Below are 24,201 nucleotides of genomic sequence, written 5' to 3' on the forward strand. Positions count from 1 at the left end.
GTCCGCTATTGTTAGCCACATGGCTAATTAATATTCACTGCACTGCAGTGTAGTGATGGGAAGTTCGGCTTGATTCATTGAAAAGAGCCGGACTTCCCATCACTAGGTTCAGTCCTGCTGCTCTGAATCGATTCTGAACAGTAGATAGGAAGTCCGGCTCTTTTCAATGAATTGATTCAATGAACACTACTGCAGTGTTTACTTCCTGGAGCGGCCGCTGATTGGCTGGCGGGACCACGTGATGCGAAGTAGAGCAAGTATATACCTACTTGTATATGTGGGTTTTTTTCTGAGATAGTATGGATGACAGCTCCTCTTTAAAGAAAAACACTTCTTTGTTACAGCCAGGGCAGGCATATGGTGGGGACCACACTCTGCAGTGAGGGGCCCTGGGCCCCCCCAAAGCGCTGGAAGGGCCGCACTTGCTAGCTGCAGGCCTGTGGCTCACTAACCAGCACACTGTGTTCCAGCACTGAGAGAAGAGTGACATCAGCGCTTGAACGTGGGGAACAGACGAGTGAGCCCGCTACAGCGGACTTTCTATACTGGGGCACCACCTACATCTGGCTACAGGCTACCTATACTGGGCCACCACCTATACCTGGCTACCTATACTGGGGCTGGAACCACCTATACCTAGCTACCTATACTGGGGCACCACCTATACTTGGCTACCTTTACTGAGGGCAACACCTGCACCTGGCTACATATACTGGGGCACCACCTATACTTGGCTACTTATACTGGGGCGCCTATAGCTTGCTATCTATACTGGTGGCACCTGTACCTGGCTAACCTATACTGGTACACCACCCATACCAGGCTACTTATACTGGGGGCAACTATACCAGGCTACCTATATCGGGGCACCACCTATAGTTGAATACCTATACTGAGGCACCTGTATCTTGCGGGCCTATACTGGGGCACCATCTATACCAGGCTACCTATACTGGGGGAATCTACACCAGGCTACCTATACTGGGGCACCACCTATAGCTGGCTACTTATATTAGGGGAACCTATACCTGGCTACCTATAGTAAGGGCACCTATGTTTGCTACCTATACTGGTGGCACCTATACCTGGCTAGGGCAGGGGGACGAGCTGAGACAGAAGGGGGCAAGCGGTAACACGGGGATAAAAAGAGGCACAGGGGGAGCAGAGGTGGGCAAAAGAGGCACAGGGAGAAAAGAGATGAGACAGGAACATGAGGTCACACAGAGGGACACAAAAGAGGCACAAACTGAGGTGAGACAGAGGGACACAAAAGAGAATGGATAAAGGATAAGAACGGACCTACAAGTCCCTATCTCATTTGTTAACCGGGGACTACCTGTATTTTGCTAGTATTTGGCTCCACCCACAACATGTCATGGTCATGCCCAGTTTTTGCCGCATCATGCTGTGCATGCTGCTTTCTTCAGTGTCGGAGCAATGCACATTCATGCACGGACATGGGGGTGGGGTGGCTAGTGGGCAGGCACAGAAACCAGTGGGTGGGCCCAGGGAGGGGGGCCCAGGCTTGATGATGTGTGAGGGGCCCCAAAATTTCTGATGGTGGCCCTGGTTACAGCTGAAAGACTGCAGATTTATTGCAGAATTTTGATCTACTTCCTGCTTTCATGGAAGCAGATGTATTGTTAAAGTGAACCTCCGGACTAAAAATCTACTCAGCAGAACTGAAAAGGCTTGGCGTTTAACAGTTTCACAGCATCAGAACTTTGTTTTTCTTACCAAAGCATCATTTTTAGCTGCATTTTTAGCTAAGCTCCACCCATCAAAGAAAACTGCCGGGCGTTTTTTCCTTGATGCTGTGCAAAGCATGATGGGATTTCCTATGTTTTTATTCATGTTGCCTAGCAACTGGGAGGGGGTGATCAGCACACAGTACAGTTGATGTTGTCTCATGATCCCTGACACCTCCTTTCCACCAAAAAGATGGCTGCCCTCATGAAATCACACATTTGCCTGTTCTTTTAAAACAGGGTGGGTAAGAGATTATATTACCTATCTATTTTAATTAACATAACTAATGTAACTTAATGACAGTATGTCTTTAACATCCTGTGTTTACCAATTAACGCTCTGCCGTGGCAGGCAACTGACACAGCTGAGGGATCAAGTTACACTTGTGGTTAGTCTTACATGTGGGGGAATTAGGCTAAACTCTCAATACGTACAAGGTGCATTTCTCTATCTTTTCCTTCTGTCCTGTGTAAAAGTTCAGGTCCACTTTACATAAGATATCTAATCTGTATAATTTATAAGATTGAATAACTTTAGTTACGGTAGATCCTTGAATAAATGGGCTTTACAAACTCCTTAGACTTATTAAAAGCCCCTTGTAGTATTAATAGAATTGAATGCTATGTGTTATAATTATGACTTTTATAGCTGCCGCCTGTGCAATGCTTGTGCTGAGAGCTCTCCTGTAGAATAAATAAATCACCTCTGAGCAGCAGAAGAAATGCTGCATGTGGAGTGCAGAGTTCTCTCTGTGCTCCTAGAATGGGAGGAACTCTGCAGGGTTTGCTGCTGAATCAACTACTTGGTTGCAAGTAATGTAAAGCAGCCACCTAGAGAGACTTGCACTACATGGTAATATATCAGAACAGCATTCCGTTTACAGAACTCCAGGGAACCTGGGAGGACATCAGTATGTTGTTTTCATCGGTACCCATACTTTAATCTGTCAAAAGATATGAATGTCTAAAAGCCTTGCACACACGTACAAGGCATGGCTCCCGGCGGATATTTCTCTGAGACTGACAGACAGTCATGTATTCTTTCGCCATGGGGAGGCGCTGACAAAGCAGTGGGGGGAGGGGTCGCGATGTCATGCGGGGTGGGGATCAATGTGGTCCTACATGCAAAAACGGCGCTGGGAAATGTGAGCACGGGGTGAAGCCGAAAAAATTCTCACCCTACTCCTGCAAAAGTCCTGGTGGCATTGATTACTATACCCTCTCCTGGTCGCCATGGACTCGCAGTTGAAGTAATCCGTGTCGCATTGTGAAAAAGCTTTCAGTTAAACGCGCATTGTGGGAGCAGTGCCATAGGAAAACATTAGATATTACTTTGGAAATCAGTTTTCTTTCAGTTATAACTGAAAGCAACTGATTAAGTGTTAAAGAACCCTCAGGGTCCATTCACATAGGCAAAACGCTAGCAATTAATGCGGAAAAATCGTTTTTTGAGCGATGGCGATTAAAATATATTAGAATTGCGAACGCTGGCGATGTTTGCTGGCGTTTTGCGGGCGTGATTTTTCACACGGAAAAAACACTGGACAGTGCAGCGATTTCTCCGCAATCGCTTTTAGCGCTTCTGTAGCACTGAAACGCGATCGCGGGAAATCGCCTGAAAATGGTGCAAGCTACGCGTTTGGCGAATTTGGGCGATTTGCGGCAATTAGCGCAAATCCCCTCAAGTAAGAACGGGCCCATGGGGTTTTATTACACTAGCGCTTTTTTAAAAGCGCTAGCGTTTGAGCGTTTTGCTGAAATCGCCGGCAAAATGCTCAAGTGTGAATGGGGCTAAATGATGCAGAGAGATTAGGGTGAGGAGTCAGTAAGGGTTTAATGAAGGGTGGGATGGTGCTTGGTTTGGTTTCAGGAAGGGGCAAACATCAGGCTGGAGGTTAAGGAAGCGGTTCCTATTGTAATTCAGGAGAGCGTATCATGTCTACCACTGAACTGTTACACTTCCCAGCACTGGTGGAATTCCAGCTATGTTGAGCTTGAACCTGAGCTTGGTGGTTGCTGTGGGCAGAACTGATCCTTTTTCTTTTTCTCTGGTAATTTTCTGCATTTTCCTGGCCATAGCCGATGTGTGGGGAATTTGCTCCTCCTGGTGGTTGTTGTGGAAAGTAGCAGCCACAGTACAGTAATACAGATGAATGTAGTCTTTCCTTTCTTTTTAGGTGTAATGTTTCACACCAAAAAGCCCTTTGTGGTTAGCGATTTCAAAGAGATTTTTTCTTTTCTATACTTTTTACAGAATCGGAATTAAAAAATAAAAACAAATCACTCTAGTATCAAATAGTCCATCTGATTACATTAACCAAACACTTTTCAAACCAACCATAAAGTTGTTTCATCAAGCACTTGGAGTGAAACAACCCTATGGGTTATTTTAAAACTACTTTAAAAAATAAGTCCTTTATAAAGGAAGACCTGCCTCAAGTATTTATAATTGTTCCTGGCGCTTAACCACTTTGTCCTTTGATACAGTATATCTACGTCAGCTGTGGCTCTATCCAAGTCACAGCGACGTAGATATACTGACCTGCTTGCAGCCCTGTTGTGCAGGAACAGGTGCGATTCAGAGCGCACCTCCCGACACTAACAGCTGCAATACTAATTGGTGAAAGGGAAAATGTTCCCTTGTAGCCAATTAGTAACCCCTCCACGGATGAACGATCACCGCTGTAGCAAACAGCGGTGATCCTTCATCTCTCCCCTCGGTGGCCAGATCTGTTAAAAAAAAGGATTAGAAAGCAGCCTGACTCACCTTTTCCTGTTCCAGTGATCAGCCTGCACCCCAAGCCTTCGATCGCCGCTCTGCACGCAGCCCTGTGATGCTGAATAGCCGAGTCCCGGCTTGATGACGTCATCAAGCCGGGACCCGGTAACCGGCATCACAGGGCTGCGTGCAGAGCGGCGATCGGAGGCTTGGGCTGCAGGCTGTTTGCTGGAACAGAAAAAGGTGAGTCAGGCTGCTTTCTAATCCTTTTTTTTTTTTAACAGATCTGGCCACCGAGGGGGCTGCCTGGGTGGGGGGTGGGACATCTGGCTGGCCCTTATGGGGGTTGTTGAACCCCTGGTGGGGGGTGGGGTAAAATGTGCAGCTGGGGGGGGGAGAGGACAAAGTAAGAGGGGATACAATTTTTTTAATGTGAATAATTTTATACTGGGGGCAGATCTGGCTATAATGGTGGGGGGGGGGCCTAATCCAGGGTGCACCCGCTAATCCTGAGGGCGCATCTGGCTATAATGGGGGACCACTATTCCTGGGGAGACATTTTAGTTATGAGGGGCAGTAATCCTGGGGATACATCTGTCTATACTGGGAGGTGCCAAACAGAGGACACATCGGGCTATACTGGGGGTGACTGATATTGGGAACACATCTGGCTATAGGGGGGGGGGGGGTCTGATACTCGGGACACATTTTGCTATCTATACTGGGGGACAGAATACTGGTGACATGTTTTTATCTTCTGTGGCACTTTTTATTTTTAAACTGGAATTGATAAAAACTGAGCAAAAATTAAATTTTTTTATTTTTTCCCTCTTTTTCCCATTAAAATGCATAGAAAACTTTTTTGGTCTAGGGACAAAATACCCGCCAATGATAGTCTAGTTTGTCCTGAAAAAAACGATACCTAGATCATTTAGGTGTCGTGAGTAGGGATAAAGTTATGGCTGATTAAAAAGGGACATAGCTAAAACGTCAAAATTGCTCTGGTCAATAAGGGAAAAACAAGGTCTGAATGCGAAGTGGTTAAAGTGTAACTGTCGGGCATAAAAATCAAAAATCAATTCTTTATTTTTATCTGGTAAACAAGTAATAAGGATGCTAACCAGGCAGTCCAAAAGTTAAAATCACCATTACTTTTCTTGTTGATAAATGCTCATTCCCCAGTTTACCTGACTCTTATTTAGTATATTGCTGCACAAACGAACATGCTGTCTCATTCTACCTGCCCTGGTTCATGCATTTGTATCCTCGGCCTAGACTACTGCAACGCCATGTTCATCGGATCTACATATAAGGTTCGGCGCCCCTTACAACTAGTACAGAATGCTGCAGCCAGACTCCTAGCCAATGCCCCCCGCAGCTCACACATCACCCCAGTACTGCAAACTCTTAACTGGTTGCCAGTAAAATGGAGAATCAACTTTAAGATCTACCTGCTGACATTCAAGGCTCTACACCACATGGAACCCAAATACATAGCGGATCTATTGGAACTTTATGCACCTCCACGCACCCTCCGCTCTGCCAACAAGATGAAGCTGGTTATTCCCAGGATACACCTAACATTTGGTGCTCGGGCCTATTCCTATGCAGCCCCTACTCTATGGAACTCACTTCCACAATCAGTGCGAGAGGCTACTTCTCTGGACAGCTTTAAAAAAAGGCCAAAAACTCACCTCTTTTCCCTAGCCTTTGAGACTGCATAATGCAGGGTCACAGCGCTTTGAGTCCCCAGGGAGAAAAGCGCTATAAAACAAGTCTGAACAAGTCTGTGTGCGGATCCATATTTCTATTTTGTGCACCATAACCCTGGCCCCACTTCCTGGTGGTGGGAGGCTGTGTCTTCTCCAGAATCCCCCGCCCTCCCCCCCCCCCCCCCCCCTTCCCCAACCTCGCTCTTATAACCCTTCATACTCAGTCACTAACCCTTCATACCCAAACCAAGTCACTAATTGTCCCTCGGAGGAGCTCACAATCTTAACCACTCCAAGCTATAAGTATTACTTTGGCCCACTGCATTTACTGATCTGTGGTATTGCTGTGCTATAGCTCTACACTTACTCACAGTTCCAGACCCCACCACTTGGTCTTCCTTCCCTCCAAAGTGCTTCTCGTGGGCTACAAGTTTAGAGAAGGCTGGGCCAGTGTAGTGATTGACAGAAGCTTTTGTCTGTCTCATGTGAAAACCTGAATATGAATGAGGCGTTTGGTGAGATGTGCAAATAAATAAAGCACTGAAAGGTGAAAATCGCTCTTGTCCGTTAATGTAAAAAACGCTTTGGGGTGAAGTGGTTAAAGTAACACTCAAGCTGTAAAAAAAATAAAAAATAAAAATAAAATTGATGTAATGAATTGTATGTGTAGTACAGATAATTACTAGAACATTAGTAGCAAAGAAAATATTCTCATATTTTTATTTTCAGTTATAGAGGTTTTTTTTATAACATTGCATCATTCTCTAATATTTGCATTTTACACACTACTTAGCATTCTAAATGATTTCAGAGAGCAGGCTAGTGAACTTTTTTGAACTGCCCTCTGCAGAGAAAAACAAAATACAGTGACAGACACTTGAGATAATAAGCTTTAGTAGACAGAGCACTCTGCGACTAAAGTCTTGGAGAGATCAGTGGCTCTTTTGCATAGATAACTGGAGTTTCTGAACTCTTCTGTACTGGAAACAATATGAGACTCATATCTCTAAAGCTAATGTTTTCTTTCTTAGCTGTACTACACATACAAATCATTATATCATAAGTTTATTTTCGCTTCAGATTCCCTTTAAGCTGAAATTATTAGCATCTCTCTGACCATCTCTATATCTAGAAATGCCCCCTACCTCAGGGGAAGTGCAGTTGCAGTTAGTTTCCCTGCACCCACTGCTTCACCACCCGCCAGGTGTGTGCTCCCCTTATCTTGGGGGTGAGACCAGAAACCTTGAAGAAAAAAAACTCAAAAGAAGGGCAGGAGCCCAATATGTATGCGTGGCACTTGAGTGGGTGATATGGAAAGTAAAACACGTAAGTTAGGCTACTAATAGTAAACGCCTTCTGCATGTGTGGGTAACTCCCGTCCCGCACTCGGGTAGGTCTCTTTGTGAACAGTTGCTTTCTCATAAAGTACAACTGAAGTGAGAAGACTATGGAGGCTGCCATATTTATTTCTTTAAAGAGACTCCTAGATGACAAAGGGGACTTTTTTTTTTTTACTTACCCGGGGCTTCCTCCAGCCCCATAAGCATGGATGTGACCCTCGCTGGGTTCCCTCCCAGGTGCGCAGTGTAGAAAAACACTTGTATGGATATCACAAATTGAAAATTTGACAGGTAGCTTACCTCAAGGAAGGTTTAATAGTCTTTAAAGAGAACCTGAACTGAAGATAAAGTCAAAATAACCGTACACAGGTCATACTTACCTCCTGTGTAGTCTACTCCTCAATCTCTTTCTCCTCTCCTGCATCCCATTTGTCCGCTGTGATCAAGTGATTTCTCCGTCCTCCATTTTAAAAATGGCCATTACCCCCTACAGGCTTCCTGGTCAGCATACTGTTTAACTGTAGTATCACCCACTTGAGCCATAGGGAAACATGGACATTACCTTGCACATTCAGTTGTAACTGACAGCTGCTGATATATAACTGACAGCAACTGGTATGTTTCAGTTCTGACAAAATATTGTCAGAATTGGAAGGGATCACCGTAAGAAGAAAATGGTGAGCTTCTGAGAGGAACTGAGGGTGAGGTAAGTGTGTAATATTCATACTCAAATTTTCAAATTGTGATAATTCTACAAGTGTTTTTCCACATAGGGCGCCTCCTATCCTGTTATCAGCCCCTTATCTAGTAAGTCCTACAACAAGGTCATTGCACGTTTGCACCAATAAAGCCACGGCAGTGCCGGATAACTGCCTTTTCCATTAACAGAATGATCCCTCTCTGATCGAATCTGATCAGAGAGGGATCGTATGGCCACCTTTACTGCAAACAGATTGTGAATCGATTTCAGCCCCCCCCCCCCCCCCCCCCCGCATACATTACCTGTTCCGGGCGGCGCGAGTCCCCTGGTCCCAGCTGTCTTCTTCTCCGCTCCGGGCTCCAGACCGTTCCTGCAGCTACTGAACTTCCTGTCCAGGGGAAGTTTAAACAGTAGAGGGCGCTCTACTGTTTAAACTTCCCGCCGGGACAGGAAGTTCTGCGTAGCTGCCGCCGGTCCGGAACCCAGCGCGGAAAGAAGACAGCGGGGCCCAGGGGACTTGTGCCGGATGGAACAGGTAATGTATACCCGCTGTATTGCGTCCGTCGCCGAGGCATTCGAACGCTGCTGCTATCGACACACTCCCGACCCGCTGGCGATCAAGAAAAATCTTCCGCACGGGCGGATCGACGGGGACAGATTTCGGACAGAAATCGATCGTTCTGTCAGCGGTGTGCGCAGCGATTTGACAGCCGATTCGATCACTGTGATCGAATCGGCCGTATATCGGCGGGAAAATAGTTAGGTGTATGGGCCCCTTTACGCGTTATAAAATCTTCAATATAAATCACAGATTTCTCTGAAGGCAGAACGGAATGAAGTGTAGGACACAGACAAACACAGAACATTTACCGTATATCGTGCTATTCTCCTGGCGGACTCAAAGCGCCAGAGCTGCAGCCACTAGGGGCGCTCTGTAGGCAGTAGCAGAGTCGCCCAAGGATCCTTACTGAATAGGTGCAGCTTACTGAACAGGAAGAGCCAAGATTTGAATCCTGATCGCCTGTGTCACAGGCAGAGCCCTTAACCATTACACTATCCAGCCACTTTGCAGGAGCCTTGTAGCTTCTCAATTACAGCTGTTCTTAGTTGTGGACAGCCTGGCTTCCGGATTGCCTTATTATCATGACCACTCTTGATGGGAAGTGATTGCATATTTGTGAATGTGGTTTGGTCCACAAGTAGCAGGTGTCCTGTAGGGAAACAAACAAGAGTTGATAGTCTTCAGTCTTGTCAGTTGTTGTTTTTCATGTTTCCTGTAGTGAGCAGCAGAGGGCAGCAAATGATAAACATTCAGCTTTGTTATAGCTGGGTCTTTAACCTTCTAGTGTGTATATATTACATGCAGCACTGGTTGTAGGACAGCATGTGGCTTGTAGGTTTTATTTTAAAGAGTAACTGTCGGGCATAAAATCAAAAATCAATTCTTTATTTTTATTTGGTAAACAAGTAATAATGATGATACTAATCAGGCAATCCAAAAGTTAAAATCACTATTACTTTTCTTGTTGATAAATTATCATTCCCCAGTTTACATGACTCTTGTTTGGTACACAGAAAATTTGGTACACAAAAGAGAAGTTGCAGGGCATGCTGGGTTGTGTTTTTATTTTTCTGCTTTTCTACTTCCCCCTCAGACTTAACTAATACGCCCTGATTGGCTGAAGCCTCTTTCCCTCCTGTTTTCCCGTCCCACATCTCGTCCCACATCTCTGTTCCTCTCTGATTAGCCAATTTCTCATGCTGAAACAATGCACTTTCTATAGTGAAGGGCGGGCAAATCAGGCAGGGGAGACTAAGGGCGGATATTACATCACAACTGGCTTCAAAATAGGCACAGTAAATATGGAAATTGTCTAGAATAGGATTCTCCACTTTTCCTTTATACAATTCCCAGGAATCATAACGTGGACAGTGCAATACATGTTATGTAAGTAGAGAAAGTATTTATCTACTTGTATATTTGTTTTTTTTCCTGAGATAATATGGTTGACAGCTCCTCTTTAAAGAGAATCTGTACTCTAATATTCTTACAATAAAAAGCATACCATTCTATTCATTATTTTCTCCTGTGCACCTCTGTGCTGTTTCTGCCACTCCCTGCTGCAATCCTGGCTTGTAATTAACAGTTTTAGGCAGTGTTTACAAACAAACTAACCAGCTTCTAATAGGCTCAGCTAAGCATAGTGTGTGAGTCATTCATAGTATGCAGGGGGCCTGCAGAGGGTGTGTATCGCTTCTACCAATCACAAGCAGCCCTGCACATTCCACACAATCAAGCTTTAGCCCGACAAACAGGACAGAGGAAAGATACATTGATTTATTACAGAGACAGTGCAGTTAGGAAAGACTGCAGTAAGCCAGAACAGATTAGAACAGGCATAGGAACTTATAGGATAGAAGAACTAAGGCTGAAAAATTTGTTACAGAGTCTCTTTAAAAAGATGTGAATTAAAACTGGTGCAGTTTTCCCAATATTCTACTTCAGTAACTCCTTTTACCGTTAAAATATTGTTATATTTACCAATATTGTACTATCACTTAACTGGAACCTTACTCTCACATTACCACTCCCCTACCTACACCTAACACTAACTTCACCACTAACACTAAGCCCCCACCTACATCAAAGACTAACCTTCACCGCAATTGACACGGCACCCAAATGGCTTTCTCGGCTTCCAGGTTCCCCATCACTAAATTGAAAGCCAGAGTTCGGCTATAGCATGGCGGAACTCTGGTACTCCAGAATAGGAAAGACTGGTTCTCAACCTGCATTTGGACTTTTTGGACAATTTCTTGCAAGTGCCAAAGAAAGCACAACGTTTCAAACTCTATGGTCTTTATCAAGGGCTTGATAAAGGCCCAGATCAAAGTTGAACCCAGTCTTGCCTTTTCTGTGGCTGAATATCCACATTTAGTGGATGCGAGTGTTGACTGGTCAACTCCCTGGTCCTTCATAATCTGGGTTGCAGCACTGAGGTTCTCTGTATTGCATTGGAACTCTGGCACCCGCCATAACTGCAATTGATGCCCAAATTGCCTTCCAGGTTCCGTTTTCCGCTGCTAAATTTAAAAGTTGTACTTTCGCTATAGTATAGCAAAGATTACAGCACCTGCCACAGTGGCAATTTAGCCAGCTTCCAAATTACTGCCGCCATTTCTTCAGTGGCCTATGGTGCAGCCCAAATGATCAGGCGGGAGCTGCACCTAAAAGAACTGATTGGTTCTGCACTCAGGAGATGCGTGCAGTAGCTTTGCTGGGGGGGTTACAGCAGCATCACAGTGTCTATCTAGGCAAATGTAGTCTCTACTCACGGGTGAATACATTTAGCTCTTTTTCGCCTTTCCTCATAACTGAGGCCCGCCCATCACTCGGTTACCAGTCTCTGCAGCTTCTTCAGTTCCTGGAGATTGTGTCTTTTGGGCAGATTTACTATGCCTAACAATATCCTTACTCGCGTAAATATAGTTACAGTGACTTAATTATGCTGTGTGCACCCTGCGTGCCCTACTGGCAGAGTACCGTGCGCTCCTTAGCAACAACCATTCTTTCCTACTGCTGCGCGATAGTGACCTATCGCCGCTGTGATACTTCACTAATGTGGCTGCTACTACGTTAATGAACTACTCAGATGCAAGTTCAAAACAGCACAAGCCTAGTGAAAGCGCTCATCCAGGCAGTTATAAACTCATGCCTGCGTACTTCATAACTGCTCTGAGCAGGGAGGAACTTCCTTCGGGTGGCAGCAGAGAAAAGCGGAACAGGATACAAGAAAACGGGGGTTGAGGACAACGAGCAGTGACAACGCACTCAAGTGGAGGTGATCTAGCCGGTGTTCTCCCCAAGCCCTATCAGCCGGGCGTGCCGACCGGCTAATTTAGATGGGCTGTCTTCGGATCTCTTCCTCGCTTTCCTCCTCACTCCCATCCTATCAGAACCAGCCCGACAATGCTGCAAACTTAAAGCGGAACTGAAATGTCCTAAAAAGCTCACTTACCTTGGGCTTCTGACAGCCTCCTTCAGCCATGACATACCGATCCTCCATTTCCCTCACTTTTCTTCTCGTAGTGGAAGTCAACTGCCACTGCGCCCTTTCAGCGCGTATCCTCGTACACATTCCCGTAGCCAGGAGTGTCTTGCGCAGTATACAACAGGAGCGTGAATGAGGATGCGCAGGCGCAGTCGACACCGCCTGCAAGACAGGAAAGTGAGCAGGGGAATGGTAGATCGGTATGCCACGTCGCGGGCACAGGTCGGCTGCAGGGGGCCCCAAGTAAGTGAAACGTTTTTTAGGAGTTCCGCTTTAAAAGCGCTTGTAGTGTGAATCAGGCCTAAGCGAGTGCGGTTAACTTGTGCCTCATCTTTATTAATATTCACTGCAGTCCTAGCTGGCCCCCACCTCCACCACATGCTGTTGCAGTGCCCGGGGTAAGCTTTTCCTATATTTTTGAAAAGCCTACTGTGCAAGGTGTGTAGTGTGTGCTTCTGTGTGTGTTTGTACTGTGTGATTTCTCTATGTCCCCGTCAGATGGCTCTCGGGCCCTTGGCAATTGCCCAAGTTTGCCCTTTTGGAAGCGCCAGCACTGCATTTCCTTGTCCCTCTCCACCCTGCTACCTTTTTCTGCCACCTGGCTGGGAAAAAAATTCTGCGTAGAAAACTGCTAGCCCACCGTGGGTTTCAATCAGTAGATTTTTCCCCTATTATGGGGTACTATAAATTTTAGTTTAGGGAGTTTAATCCCATTTTAAAAAATAGACAAAGCCTGTAATGGACACCAACAGAAGTCCTCCATCACTCCAGTGGAATGTGAATTCAACTCCTAAATTTCACCTTAGTATTGGGAGTAAGTTGGCCCAAAATGAATCTGAATGGAACGTAGGCAAGTTCTATGGCTGTTTGGTAGACGCAAACATTGCTCAGCGGGGTTCCTCCACAATACAAGCCTGCTGACGATCTGCAATGTTTGCTTTGCAGCAGCCGGGGGACAGTTTTTAAAAGGCCTCTTTGAGCAGCAGCAAGAGGCTGGAGGATTTGAGCTGGGCTGAGGTCACAGCATGTTCAGGACTCCCAGGTTGTTTAGGAAACTTTCTCCGTGTCTTCTGACACGATCCCAATCCCCTGCTAGAAAAAGCCTATTGAGTTGATGGTTTATCTACTTAGCGCGAGAAGCCACAGTCTCCGGGTCTTGTCTGCAGGCTAATGTGTACACATTTATTGCATTTACTATTGCCAAACAGACGTGTGCATTTAATTCACATCACTTGGTTAATCACATAGCCGGCGGGCCCCAGGAGAGCCCCGCACGCTCCCCCAAAAAGTAAACAAATTCCTTTCACCGGCTTTCCCATTCAGATAATGTTACATATTGTGGAGCTGTATTAACAGAAAATAAAAACAAGTTTTCTTTTAGCCAGACAAATGCATCAATCTTGCTTCCAGGACTATATAGGCTCAGTATGTTCAGGTTTCTGGCCCAGGCGGCGAGTTCTAATAAAATAAACTGGAACATTTTCTGCTTTCTCTTTACCGTTTGCCAGACTTTATAAGAAAAGTGCTACAAGCATCCTTATCAGTTATAAGTGTGCGTTTGTCTCACTAAGTATTGCCTTACAAAGCTTGGATTGTTCAAAGCACAACCAAAGAAATGCTCTCAAGCTAGAACAAAGTTGTAGAAATAATGTGTAAAGTCTTTATATTTTAAGTGTCTTTTTATTTTAAGGAGGGGGGGGGGCATATATGGCCCATATGCAAATAACTTTCTCCTGAGTTTTCTAGTAGTTATTTTAACTTAAACACAAAAAAAAATTCTCTTTATTCCTAACTCCAAAATTTTTGCAACATGTTTTAATGGTCTGTGCCTTCTTCATCGGGCTATATCAGGAGTAACTTTTACAGAGTCTGAGCCGGTAAAAGCACCTCTGTCTGGCTCATAGTGCATTCCAAGTCCACTCTTGGTGGAGGGGTGTTACCCCATCATCTTTCCTGTCTACAAGCTGGAGGGAGGAAGTGCGCCGGTGTGAGGCTTGCACGCGACCAATAGCATACATGCAAGCTCTTTGGAACGCAGGGCGATCGTCGGCGGAATTATGGGTAAATAACACCTTGTATCCCCACGGCACACCTGCGCCAATTACTGTAAACCTCGTTTTTACTCATGAGAGCATCCGGTGAGCATCCCTGTCCTCAACCATGCTCATTTAACTGGAGCTGAAGGGTTACCATGTGGACTTGTTAGCTTACAATTGAGATCATTCGTCTTCCATCCGTTGACTTCTGGGTACATTGGTTTCTCTCCCCGATCCCTGCCTGCGTAGTAGCACAAATCTGCTTGCGCATAAAAGAAAAAGCGCTCTGTTCAAGTGGCTCCGTGCAACTGCACAGATGCATAAATGGCCGCTCGTCCACAGAGGAAAACGCTGTGCCCAAATGGCTCCATGCTACTGGGCAGGCACGAGCGGTCATACACCTGTGCTCATTGATAGGAGTGCAGCCATGTGGACTCATTATCTTTAGTCAAATAGGTTCAGAGGGTTCCAGAGCTGGAATGATGAGCTCAGTAGGGTTGGAGGAAGCCCCTGGATTATCCAGAGACTTCCCTCAACTGCCATAAGTATCTAACTTTCCTATTTTGCCTTCAGATACACTTTAACCATGTGTAACACAACTCGTTTGGCAATTTATTCACTTCATCAGGTGTGCTGTGCTCTCGTACTTCCAGAAGAGCCTCCAAAGCATTTATGTTTTGAAGGACTGAATAAAACAGTATTTCTCTTACTTTTCTAAAATACTAAATACTTTTTCACCTACTTTTGACATCTTTTCAGTTACAGAGTGCTGGAAATTCATTTTAAACAGAAAATTAAAAATCATCTCCTAGGAGAAAAAGTAACTTAAATAAGTTCCCCAGGCCCATATGCACTTTTTCTCCTGAATTTTCTCCTGGGAGCTACCGTAATATTTCATCTTCTCTTTTAAGTAACTTTCAGCAATCTGCAATTAAAAAGTGCCAAAGGGGTTGCAGCATCCCAAACAAATGTCCCCAGCCGAAGTACTGAGAGTTCACAACTGTGATAACGACAGCTGATGGATTTACACATTCTGAAGGTGCCCATACATTACCTGATTATCCTGTACAATCCACCATTCTATTTGATCATGTTATCGGATCAAGGGAGAATTGATGATGATCCATTCTGCTTGATTAATGGAAATTGCTCAATATTTGGTTGAATCAACCAATTTGCTCGATTTGACAGGATGGAAAATATCAGTCAGTTGTAAAGGAATCTGCTACTGTTCACATGATTTCAATCGTCATTGAATTGATTGGTTTCAGAGCATGAAGGCACAACATCGCTCAGGTAGACTATTGAAGGAGAATCGGCAGTGTGGGCAACTAGTCAATTTACTTTCCATCACCCAATAAAGTTGATCGCTTAATCTCTTGATGAAAAATCAAGTAATGTATGGGTACATTTAATGGTCTTTACTCCTCACAAATAAAAGGCTTAAAGAGACTCTGTATAAAGAAAAAGGGCCCCTGGGGGGTACTCGCCTCGGGAGGGGGAAGCCTCTGGATCCCATTAAGGCTTCTCCCGTCATCCTGTGTCCCACGGTGGTCTCTTGTCTGCCCCTCGTAAGGCACAGCCGACAATTTGTCAGGCTGTTCAATATTTACCTTCCCTGGCTTCAACGGGTGGGGCTATTGTGGTTCTCTGCTCGAGAATAGACGGAGATAGCCAATCTCAGTCGGGTCCGCTCTACTGCACAGGCGTAGGAGACTTGTGCATGCGAGTAGAGCGGATTCAACTGCGATCGGCTATTTCCACCTATTTCTGAGCCACTACTGCACTGGAGCTGGTAAGATAAATATTTACTTCCCCACCATTCGGGAGCTGTATCGCCACAACCTTGGGACAAAGGAGGACGGGGGAAGCCTCAATAGGATCCAGAGGCTTCACCCTCCCAAGGTGAGCAATCCCCAGGGGCATTTTTTTTTCTTAATACAGATTTTCTTTAAGGCTCGTACTCATGTCCAACAAGGTGCACGACCAACGTCACCACATGACCACCAACACCACAATAAACTGATGACACAAGTATTTTCCGCACACCAACCAACTATACGACCAACTCTTTCAAATACTCCATGCACAAGCCAAACAACAAACTGCACGTCATGGCTGCATTCAAAACAACATTGTAGTTCAAACATGGTACACACGTGGCCAACTTCACAATATCTGTTGTGAGCCAATCCTCCCTATAGATCAGGCAATCTGCCGGTTATCAGGCAGTGGTCTTGTCGTTTGCCACACATACACACACCTGATTTTGATCTGTTCGATTACAATCAGGCCATTTGGTTGAGCGTGTGTGCAGGCCTTTAGAGCAAGCTGGGGGAAAGTCTCGCACTACAGTCTTAAATCAAACCTGAAGCGAAAATAAACTTAAGAGATAATAAATTGTATGCGTAGTACAGCTAAGAAATCGTAGTAGCAAAGAAAAGTCTCATGTTGTTTTCTAGTACCGGTAGTGATAAAAAACAAAACAAAAAACCTTCAGATGTTATCTATGCAAAAGAGCTTCTCTGAGCTATTAGACCCAACATGGGTCGGATACAGTCCTGTTTTCTGAAGCACTTAAATAGCCAAGAAACAGTGAGCGGCAGCTTGCGATGAGGCTTTACTGCAGGAAAGTTCAAAGGGTCATTATTCTGCTTTGTTTTATAAATTAAGACAGCATGGTTTCTAAACTGCAAATATGATAGAATGATGTTATGGGGGAAGGACAAAAATTAGACTCTTCTTTGCTACTAATGTTCTATTCATTATGTACTACACATACAGTCCATTATATCAAGTGTTTTGTTTTTTTGCTTCAGGTTTGATCCCAGCAAGTTAGTCAGTCCTCATATTTCTGTGCCAGCTGAACTATTTTTTTGATGTAGCAGTTTTTTTTTTTTTTTTATTATTTTATGAGCCATGTTATTTTATTGTTCTGTTACGTCTGTACGCAAAGGAGTGTTATCAATAAAGCTTTGCTCGTAGCCACATTGCAGCTGCCTGCCGTTGTGGAATGTTAATGATGAAATTCTGTAGTGCATTGTTGTCATAACTGTACTGTTTTGTATTGCATCCACCAGGTTTGCTGGGATGGGTAATCTTCTTAAAGTGCTTACCAGGGAAATTGAAAATTATCCACATTTTTTCCTGGATTTTGAAAGTAAGTTTAACGGTGGGACAGCTAGAACAATGGCTAAAACAAAACCAAAATGTTTTTATTTTACCTCCCTGATCTTCGCTGACGAGCTGGAGAAAGGCCGGGACGAGAGCATCTTTGCACCGGAGAATGTTGTCTGTTTGCATGTTACTTTGAGTCTCACCCACTTAGATCTTCTTTTCCTCTCTCTTTTCCTTTTTCTGTTTTTCAGGAGCCAAATGGGAAATCTCTTAAAAGTTCTTACATGCACAGAGCTTGAGCAGGGGCCAAACTTTTTCCTTGACTTTGAAAGTGAGCACATCCCTTGCCTGGCTGTGATGCCTGCGACTAACAGCATTGCATGTTGTCTGCTGCATGTTTTTTCAAGATTTGCCAACGCTCGCTTCAGTGCCCCTCAGGGCTCACCTCGCTAAAAACGTCAGGAAAAATCTGCTAAACACCCCTTAACATCTCAATCTGGCATCAGGAACTTAGTGTCATTTTTTCCTTTCCATGAAGAATAAGGAACTAGATTAAGAAACAAGAGTGCCTGTGATGTAAGGCACTCTGTTAATCCTGCCAGGATCGGCCAGTGCCAGCTGCAATTACTCACCCTCTCGCTTGTAAATCATTAGAGATCTTAAATATCTGCCTCCTCCACCTGCATAACTGCTATGGTGGGTTTTCTATAATGTCTTCCGAAGCTGTGGCCATGACTGCCTAATAGGCGGCTGCAGAGGTGGGGGCGGGCCGAGACAGCATAAGTGGGGGTGGCCAAAGCTTCGGAAGACTTCAGATAAAACTAACCACGATGGTCTTGCTAATGGGGAGGGGGTGGAGTTCCAGACCTCTAATTTAAAGGACCACTAACATGAAAAATGTTAACATTTAAAATACATGTGTATAAGAAGTACATTTCTTACAGAGTAAAATGCACTATAAACTACTTTTTTCCCATGTTGCTGTCACTTACAGTAGGCAGTAAAAATCTGACAGGTGTTGGACTAGCCCATCTCCTCGTGGGGGATTCTCAAGATGTCCTTTATTATTTATAAAAGCACTCACTGGAAAAGATCTATACAAAGTTGCCACTCAGCCTCCCTGCTCGTACCCTTTTTTTGCAATTGGGTTAAAAATCTGCCATTCAGGAAGTGAAAATAAAAAAGTGAAAAGAAAACCCAGAAAATCCCTCATAAGGTGATGACTAGTCCAGAACCTGTCAGATCTATCAGAGTTTTACAAGCTATTGTAAGTGCCAGTGACATAGTAAAAAAGAAAAACAATGGTAGTGCATTTTACTCTGGAACAAATTTTACATTTTATACGTATGCACACACATGCAAGTTACATTTTACAATTTTTCCCGATAGTGGTCCTTTAAGGGCAACCAGGTGAGTTATTTTCGCTGACAACCGCTGACACTTACAAAAAGGGCTCTTTCGCCCTAATATATGTACACTCTTGTTCCTCTTTAAACAGGTTTCATATCAGTAACAGGCATACACACATTCACGGCCACTGTTTCTCCTCACTAGAGATGGGCTGTGAGATGCTTTCATTGACAGTTTGCAAACAGATGGTGTATAACCTAGGACAGTGAAGGCTAACCTTGGCACTCCAGCTGTGACAGAACTACAAATCCCATCATGCCTCTGCCTCCCCAAGTTATGGTTAGAGCTGTCGGAGTATTGCAATGCCTCATGGGATTTGTAGTTTCACCACAGCTGGAGTGTCCAGATTAGCCATCACTGGCCTAGGACTTGTCCATTGCAAACTGGCAGGAAGAGCATTTGGTCCAATTGCATGTAATTTGTATTGCATTTGTATACAAGTGGATGTAATTAGCATTTCATTGATTGTTCCTCTCCATAATAGCCAGTAAAGTTGGTTGCAGTGGCTTAGCATAGGCCCCATTTTCTACATGTGCTCCAGACCACGGCCAGCTGGTTGTGTGCACAGGCACGGTCAGATTTGCACAGGCGCAGTATAGCCATGCTCATGCATGATTTGGCTGGAGTTGCACTTTAAACCCCAGCTAATCCCAAAATTGAACAAGACAACTTCTCAAAGCGGTTAAAAGTAAGTGTTATTGAAAATGTACTTTTCAGATTGAAAATTCCATTGTGCAGCTCTGCTTGCCTTTGCAGATTGGCATCTCACAATTGCTACCCCCCTTCCTGTGAACTGCAGGTCCCACCTCCTCATGTAGATATGATTTCTACTGTGATGCAGGGATGCTTGGAAATGTAGTCTGGACTCTGTTGGGCTTCCTTTTTTGGGGTGTCACATGGTCGCACCTGATTGGTCTGCCCAGCAGCTGAATCCACAAAGTACAGTAAGCAAGCTGCCCTGCAGCGAAAAGCCCTCTCTGGCTCACTGGATAGATTTTCTCTCTAGTAGTTTGCTTCTGTAAACTGTTTTTACAATCTGAATTTGCCTTGTTTAATTTGGAATCTAGTTGGGTTTTTCAGAGTTAGAAGTGGACATGGCTATCTGTCACAAACTGACCTGCTGTCTCTTGCCTAGGCCCCCAATTAGATTACAAAGATGGGTGGTGTATTGTGCCATTCCACCACATCAGCCGGAAAAACACATGGGTAGGAAGGCTGCTTTTACGAACTAGAAACACTGTTTATTCTTTAAAGGGTCACTCCAGCAAAAAAAGTAAACCGTTAAAATCTGTCAGAACCAACAGGTTTTGGACCAGTCCATCTCCTCATGGAGAATTTCTCAGGGTTTTCTTTGTCAAAAGCATTTCCTGAATGGCAGTTGCTAAGTCTAGTTGCCAAAATAGTGTGCAAGTGAGTAGATAGGCTGGCTGGTATCTTACAATTGTGGCAGTTAAACTGCCATTCAGGAAATGCATTTGAAAAACTCTGAGAATCTCCCATGTGGAGATGAACAAGTCCAAAACTTTCTCGGTTCTGTCAGATTTTAACTGCTTACTTTTTTCGCAATAGTGGTCCTTTAAACCATGACCCAAGACCGGAGTGTATTTGACAAGTACATTTCACACTAATTAAAATATCCCAGATGACCCTTCCCATATTAACGACTTCCTACTTTCAGCGCAGGTCCAAATTAACCCCCCTAATTAGATTTTCATTTTCATATCTAGAAATTGAAAATTCACTGGCGACGTGGCAAATCTCTGTGTTCTAATGCATGAGCTGTGCATGTTTTCTGACTTAACTGTTTTGCAAATTGGCCGCTAATGACTTGTTAATAATATAGCAGCTATAAATGTATTCCACAGATTAGGCTGAGCTTTATGAATATACAAAAGCAGCTACTGTAATTGAAAAGGGCATAAATAGTTATTCTGCAGGACCTTTCCCAGGCTCGCTGGCTCGTAAGATAATGTGTGCAGTCTGGCTGCTCCTGGAATGCTGTAGGTTGCTAGCAATTGCTTCGTTTTACTCACCATCAGCCCAGATATAAAGCTGGGTACTCACTACAGTTTTCCATCAGATTGACAGATCTATTAGATAATTTTCGATCGGTTTCAATCAATTTTTGTGATCGATTTTGGGTACTTATCAACGCAAAATCTATCGGGAGCAATTTGGGCGTCTACACACTATGCAATGTCTTATCAGATCACCGGTTGATCTGATGGAAAATTGTACCCTCTGCATGAGGCTTAATGCTAGGTGCACACCATACAATTTTCTGTTAGATTTACCTGCCAGATAGATAATTTCCAACATGTTGGAAATTATCTATCTCAGGGGTCCCCAACCTTTTTCGGCCCGGGGACCGGTAACCGTCCAAAATTTTCTCTGGGGCCCGGCGGGGGGGGGGGGGGGGGGGGGGGGGATTCGGGAGGTTGGAGCGGCGACACAGCAAGCACAGTTGCCCCAGTATAGGGAGTCTGGTTACCCCGGTACAGCTAGTATAGTGCCCCAGTTTGATTAGTATCAAAGTGACCAAGTATAGTTGCCCCAGTATAGCTAGTATAGTGCCCCATGTGCCCCAGTATAGCTAGCATAGTGCCCAGTGTGCCCCAGCATAGCTAGTATAGTGCCCAGTGTGCCCCAGTATAGCTAGTATAGTGCCCAGTGTGCCCCAGCATAGCTAGTATAGTGCCCAGTGTGCCCCAGCATAGCTAGTATAGTGCCCAGTGTGCCCCAGTACAGCTAGTATAGTGCCCAGTGTGCCCCAGGATAGCTAGTATAGTGCCCAGTGTGCCCCAGGATAGCTAGTATGGTGCCCAGTGTGCCCCAGGATAGCTAGTATAGTGCCCAGTGTGCCCCAGGATAGCTAGTATAGTGCCCAGTGTGCCCCAGTATAGCTAGTATAGTGCCCAGTGTGCCCCAGTATAGCTAGTATAGTGCCCAGTGTGCCCCAGGATAGCTAGTATAGTGCCCAGTGTGCCCCAGGATAGCTAGTATAGTGCCCAGTGTGCCCCAGGATAGCTAGTATAGTGCCCAGTGTGCCCCAGCATAGCTAGTATAGTGCCCAGTGTGCCCCAGTATAGCTAGTATAGTGCCCAGTGTGCCCCAGGATAGCTAGTATAGTGCCCAGTGTGCCCCAGGATAGCTAGTATAGTGCCCAGTGTGCCCCAGGATAGCTAGTATAGTGCCCAGTGTGCCCCAGGATAGCTAGTATAGTGCCCAGTGTGCCCCAGGATAGCTAGTATAGTGCCCAGTGTGCCCCAGGATAGCTAGTATAGTGCCCAGTGTGCCCCAGGATAGCTAGTATAGTGCCCAGTGTGCCCCAGGATAGCTAGTATAGTGCCCAGTGTGCCCCAGGATAGCTAGTATAGTGCCCAGTGTGCCCCAGGATAGCTAGTATAGTGCCCAGTGTGCCCCAGCATAGCTAGTATAGTGCCCAGTGTGCCCCAGTATAGCTAGTATAGTGCCCAGTGTGCCCCAGGATAGCTAGTATAGTGCCCAGTGTGCCCCAGTATAGCTAGTATAGTGCCCAGTGTGCCCCAGGATAGCTAGTATAGTGCCCAGTGTGCCCCAGGATAGCTAGTATAGTGCCCAGTGTGCCCCAGGATAGCTAGTATAGTGCCCCATGTGCCCCAGTATAGCTAGTATAGTGCCCAGTGTGCCCCAGGATAGCTAGTATAGTGCCCAGTGTGCCCCAGTATAGCTAGCATAGTGCCCCAGTATAGCGCCCCATGTGCCCCAGTATAGCTAGTATAGTGCCCCATGATAGCTAGTATAGTGCCCGAGTGCAGCCGACTCTTCATCCCCCCCCCCCCCCCCCCCGCGGCCGCCGCTCCTGTTACCTTATGAGCTGGCGGCCGCTTCCTGTCACAGATTCCCGTAGTCGCTCTCCTCCGTGCAGCATCTTCTATTTACAGCAGCGCGTCGCACGGCTGCAGTGAGGAGGGAAGGAGGAGGGGCAGCGGTTCCCATGGTAACGGCGAACGCCGCTGCCCCGCCTCCTTCCCTCCTTACAGCAGCCGCACAGGAAGCGCTGCTGTAATAGGAGACGCAGACGCTACACAGAGGAGAGCAGCTACGGGGAATCTGACAGGAAGCGGCCGCCAGCTCATAAGATGACAGGAGCAGCGGCCGCGGGGGGAGGAGGGGCGAGAGGCCAGACCCGCCGCGACCCAGCTGGCAACTGCCCACGGACCGGCAGTGGGTCGCGGCCCGGTGGTTGGGGACCCCTGATCTATCTAACCATCTATCTGCCTAGCAATTAGGCATTGTTCTACTCGGCAGGAAATAACCAGAAGACCATGCACCAGAGATAATGACCAGTTGCTACAGAAAATAAACAGAAAAATTGTATGGTGTGTACTAGGCATACTGCTGGGAATACACAGCCATCTTAATGGTTCAAAATCGAGCCGTGTATTCCCAGCATTAGGAATGAATTAAGCCAACAATCATATAGTGGTTGCTAGGGCAGTACACATCACAGTTCTAGCTTGTCTTTATGTAAGATGGAGACTGCTGAGTTCAAATCAGTTTATTTTGGCCGCTGTGTTTGCCTAGAGCACGGGTCCCCAATCGTTTTGGGTCGAGGGCCGGGTCAACATATTTCAAACTGCTGAGGGGCCGGAGTATACATAAAATATATATATACTCCAGTATAAGTCTACAAATATAGGCCTGTCTCACTTAATAAATGTATAGGGTTCGGCTTATACATGAGTCAGGGGCAACACTGAATAATGTGTGTACTTTTAGTGACATTCCCATTTGCAGCAATTTCCCTGGGGGGTAAGTGACACTGTCTTGATAAAGGAAATGCCAAGACAACACAGTTCTGAGCAGTTAGGCCAATAGTAGATGACTGGCTACTTATCTGGCTATTACTATCCAACCGGCTACCTGGTGGGTTCATTTAGGTGCTGATGGATGGGTAATGGGGAGAGGAGGTTAGTGTTATGCATTAGGAATGGGGCTAGTGCTAGATGGAGGTAGTGGGCAAGTTATTAATTCAGATTGGTAATATAATATTACAGATATTTTACTATCTGCATCAAACAGCCCCCAAATTACCAGCTGCCGAGGCAATGCATACTCTGCCAGATTTGCTGCTCAATATCGTTGAGGCGGCCTTTCTTTTTTTTTTCTTGCACGGGGGGGGGGGGGGGGGGGAGAGGGGGCGACTGTAATGGAAACAGGCTCATAGATTTGATTTGTCATGCGAATCTGCATGCGAATTCGCGTTAGTGGAAACGGGCCCTTAAAGTACACATGAAGTCAGGGTGATTTGGAGGCTGACCTATTTATTTCCTTTTACACAATGCAAATTGCCTGGGTGTCCTGTTGATCTTCCGCCACTAGAGC

General features: G+C 45.4%; 1 protein-coding gene across 5 annotated transcripts in view; it reads left to right on the forward strand.

Moving 5' to 3' along the window:
* CYRIA (CYFIP related Rac1 interactor A) overlaps nucleotides 1–24,201 on the forward strand; it is a 163,862-nt gene that overhangs the window by 97,476 nt on the left and 42,185 nt on the right. For 2 of the 5 annotated variants that reach the window (XM_068280278.1, XM_068280279.1), the window contains exon 3: nucleotides 17,388–17,467. In XM_068280278.1, the coding sequence (XP_068136379.1) occupies nucleotides 17,398–17,467 (70 nt within the window). In that variant the 5' untranslated portion in view covers nucleotides 17,388–17,397. Of the gene's footprint in view, nucleotides 1–17,387; nucleotides 17,468–17,675; nucleotides 17,756–24,201 lie in introns of those variants that run through there. The other 3 variants (XM_068280275.1, XM_068280276.1, XM_068280277.1) reach the window with 2 other exon arrangements.

The sequence above is a fragment of the Hyperolius riggenbachi genome, chromosome 4 (genome assembly GCF_040937935.1).
Source record: "Hyperolius riggenbachi isolate aHypRig1 chromosome 4, aHypRig1.pri, whole genome shotgun sequence".
Classification (NCBI taxonomy): Eukaryota; Metazoa; Chordata; class Amphibia; order Anura; family Hyperoliidae; genus Hyperolius; species Hyperolius riggenbachi.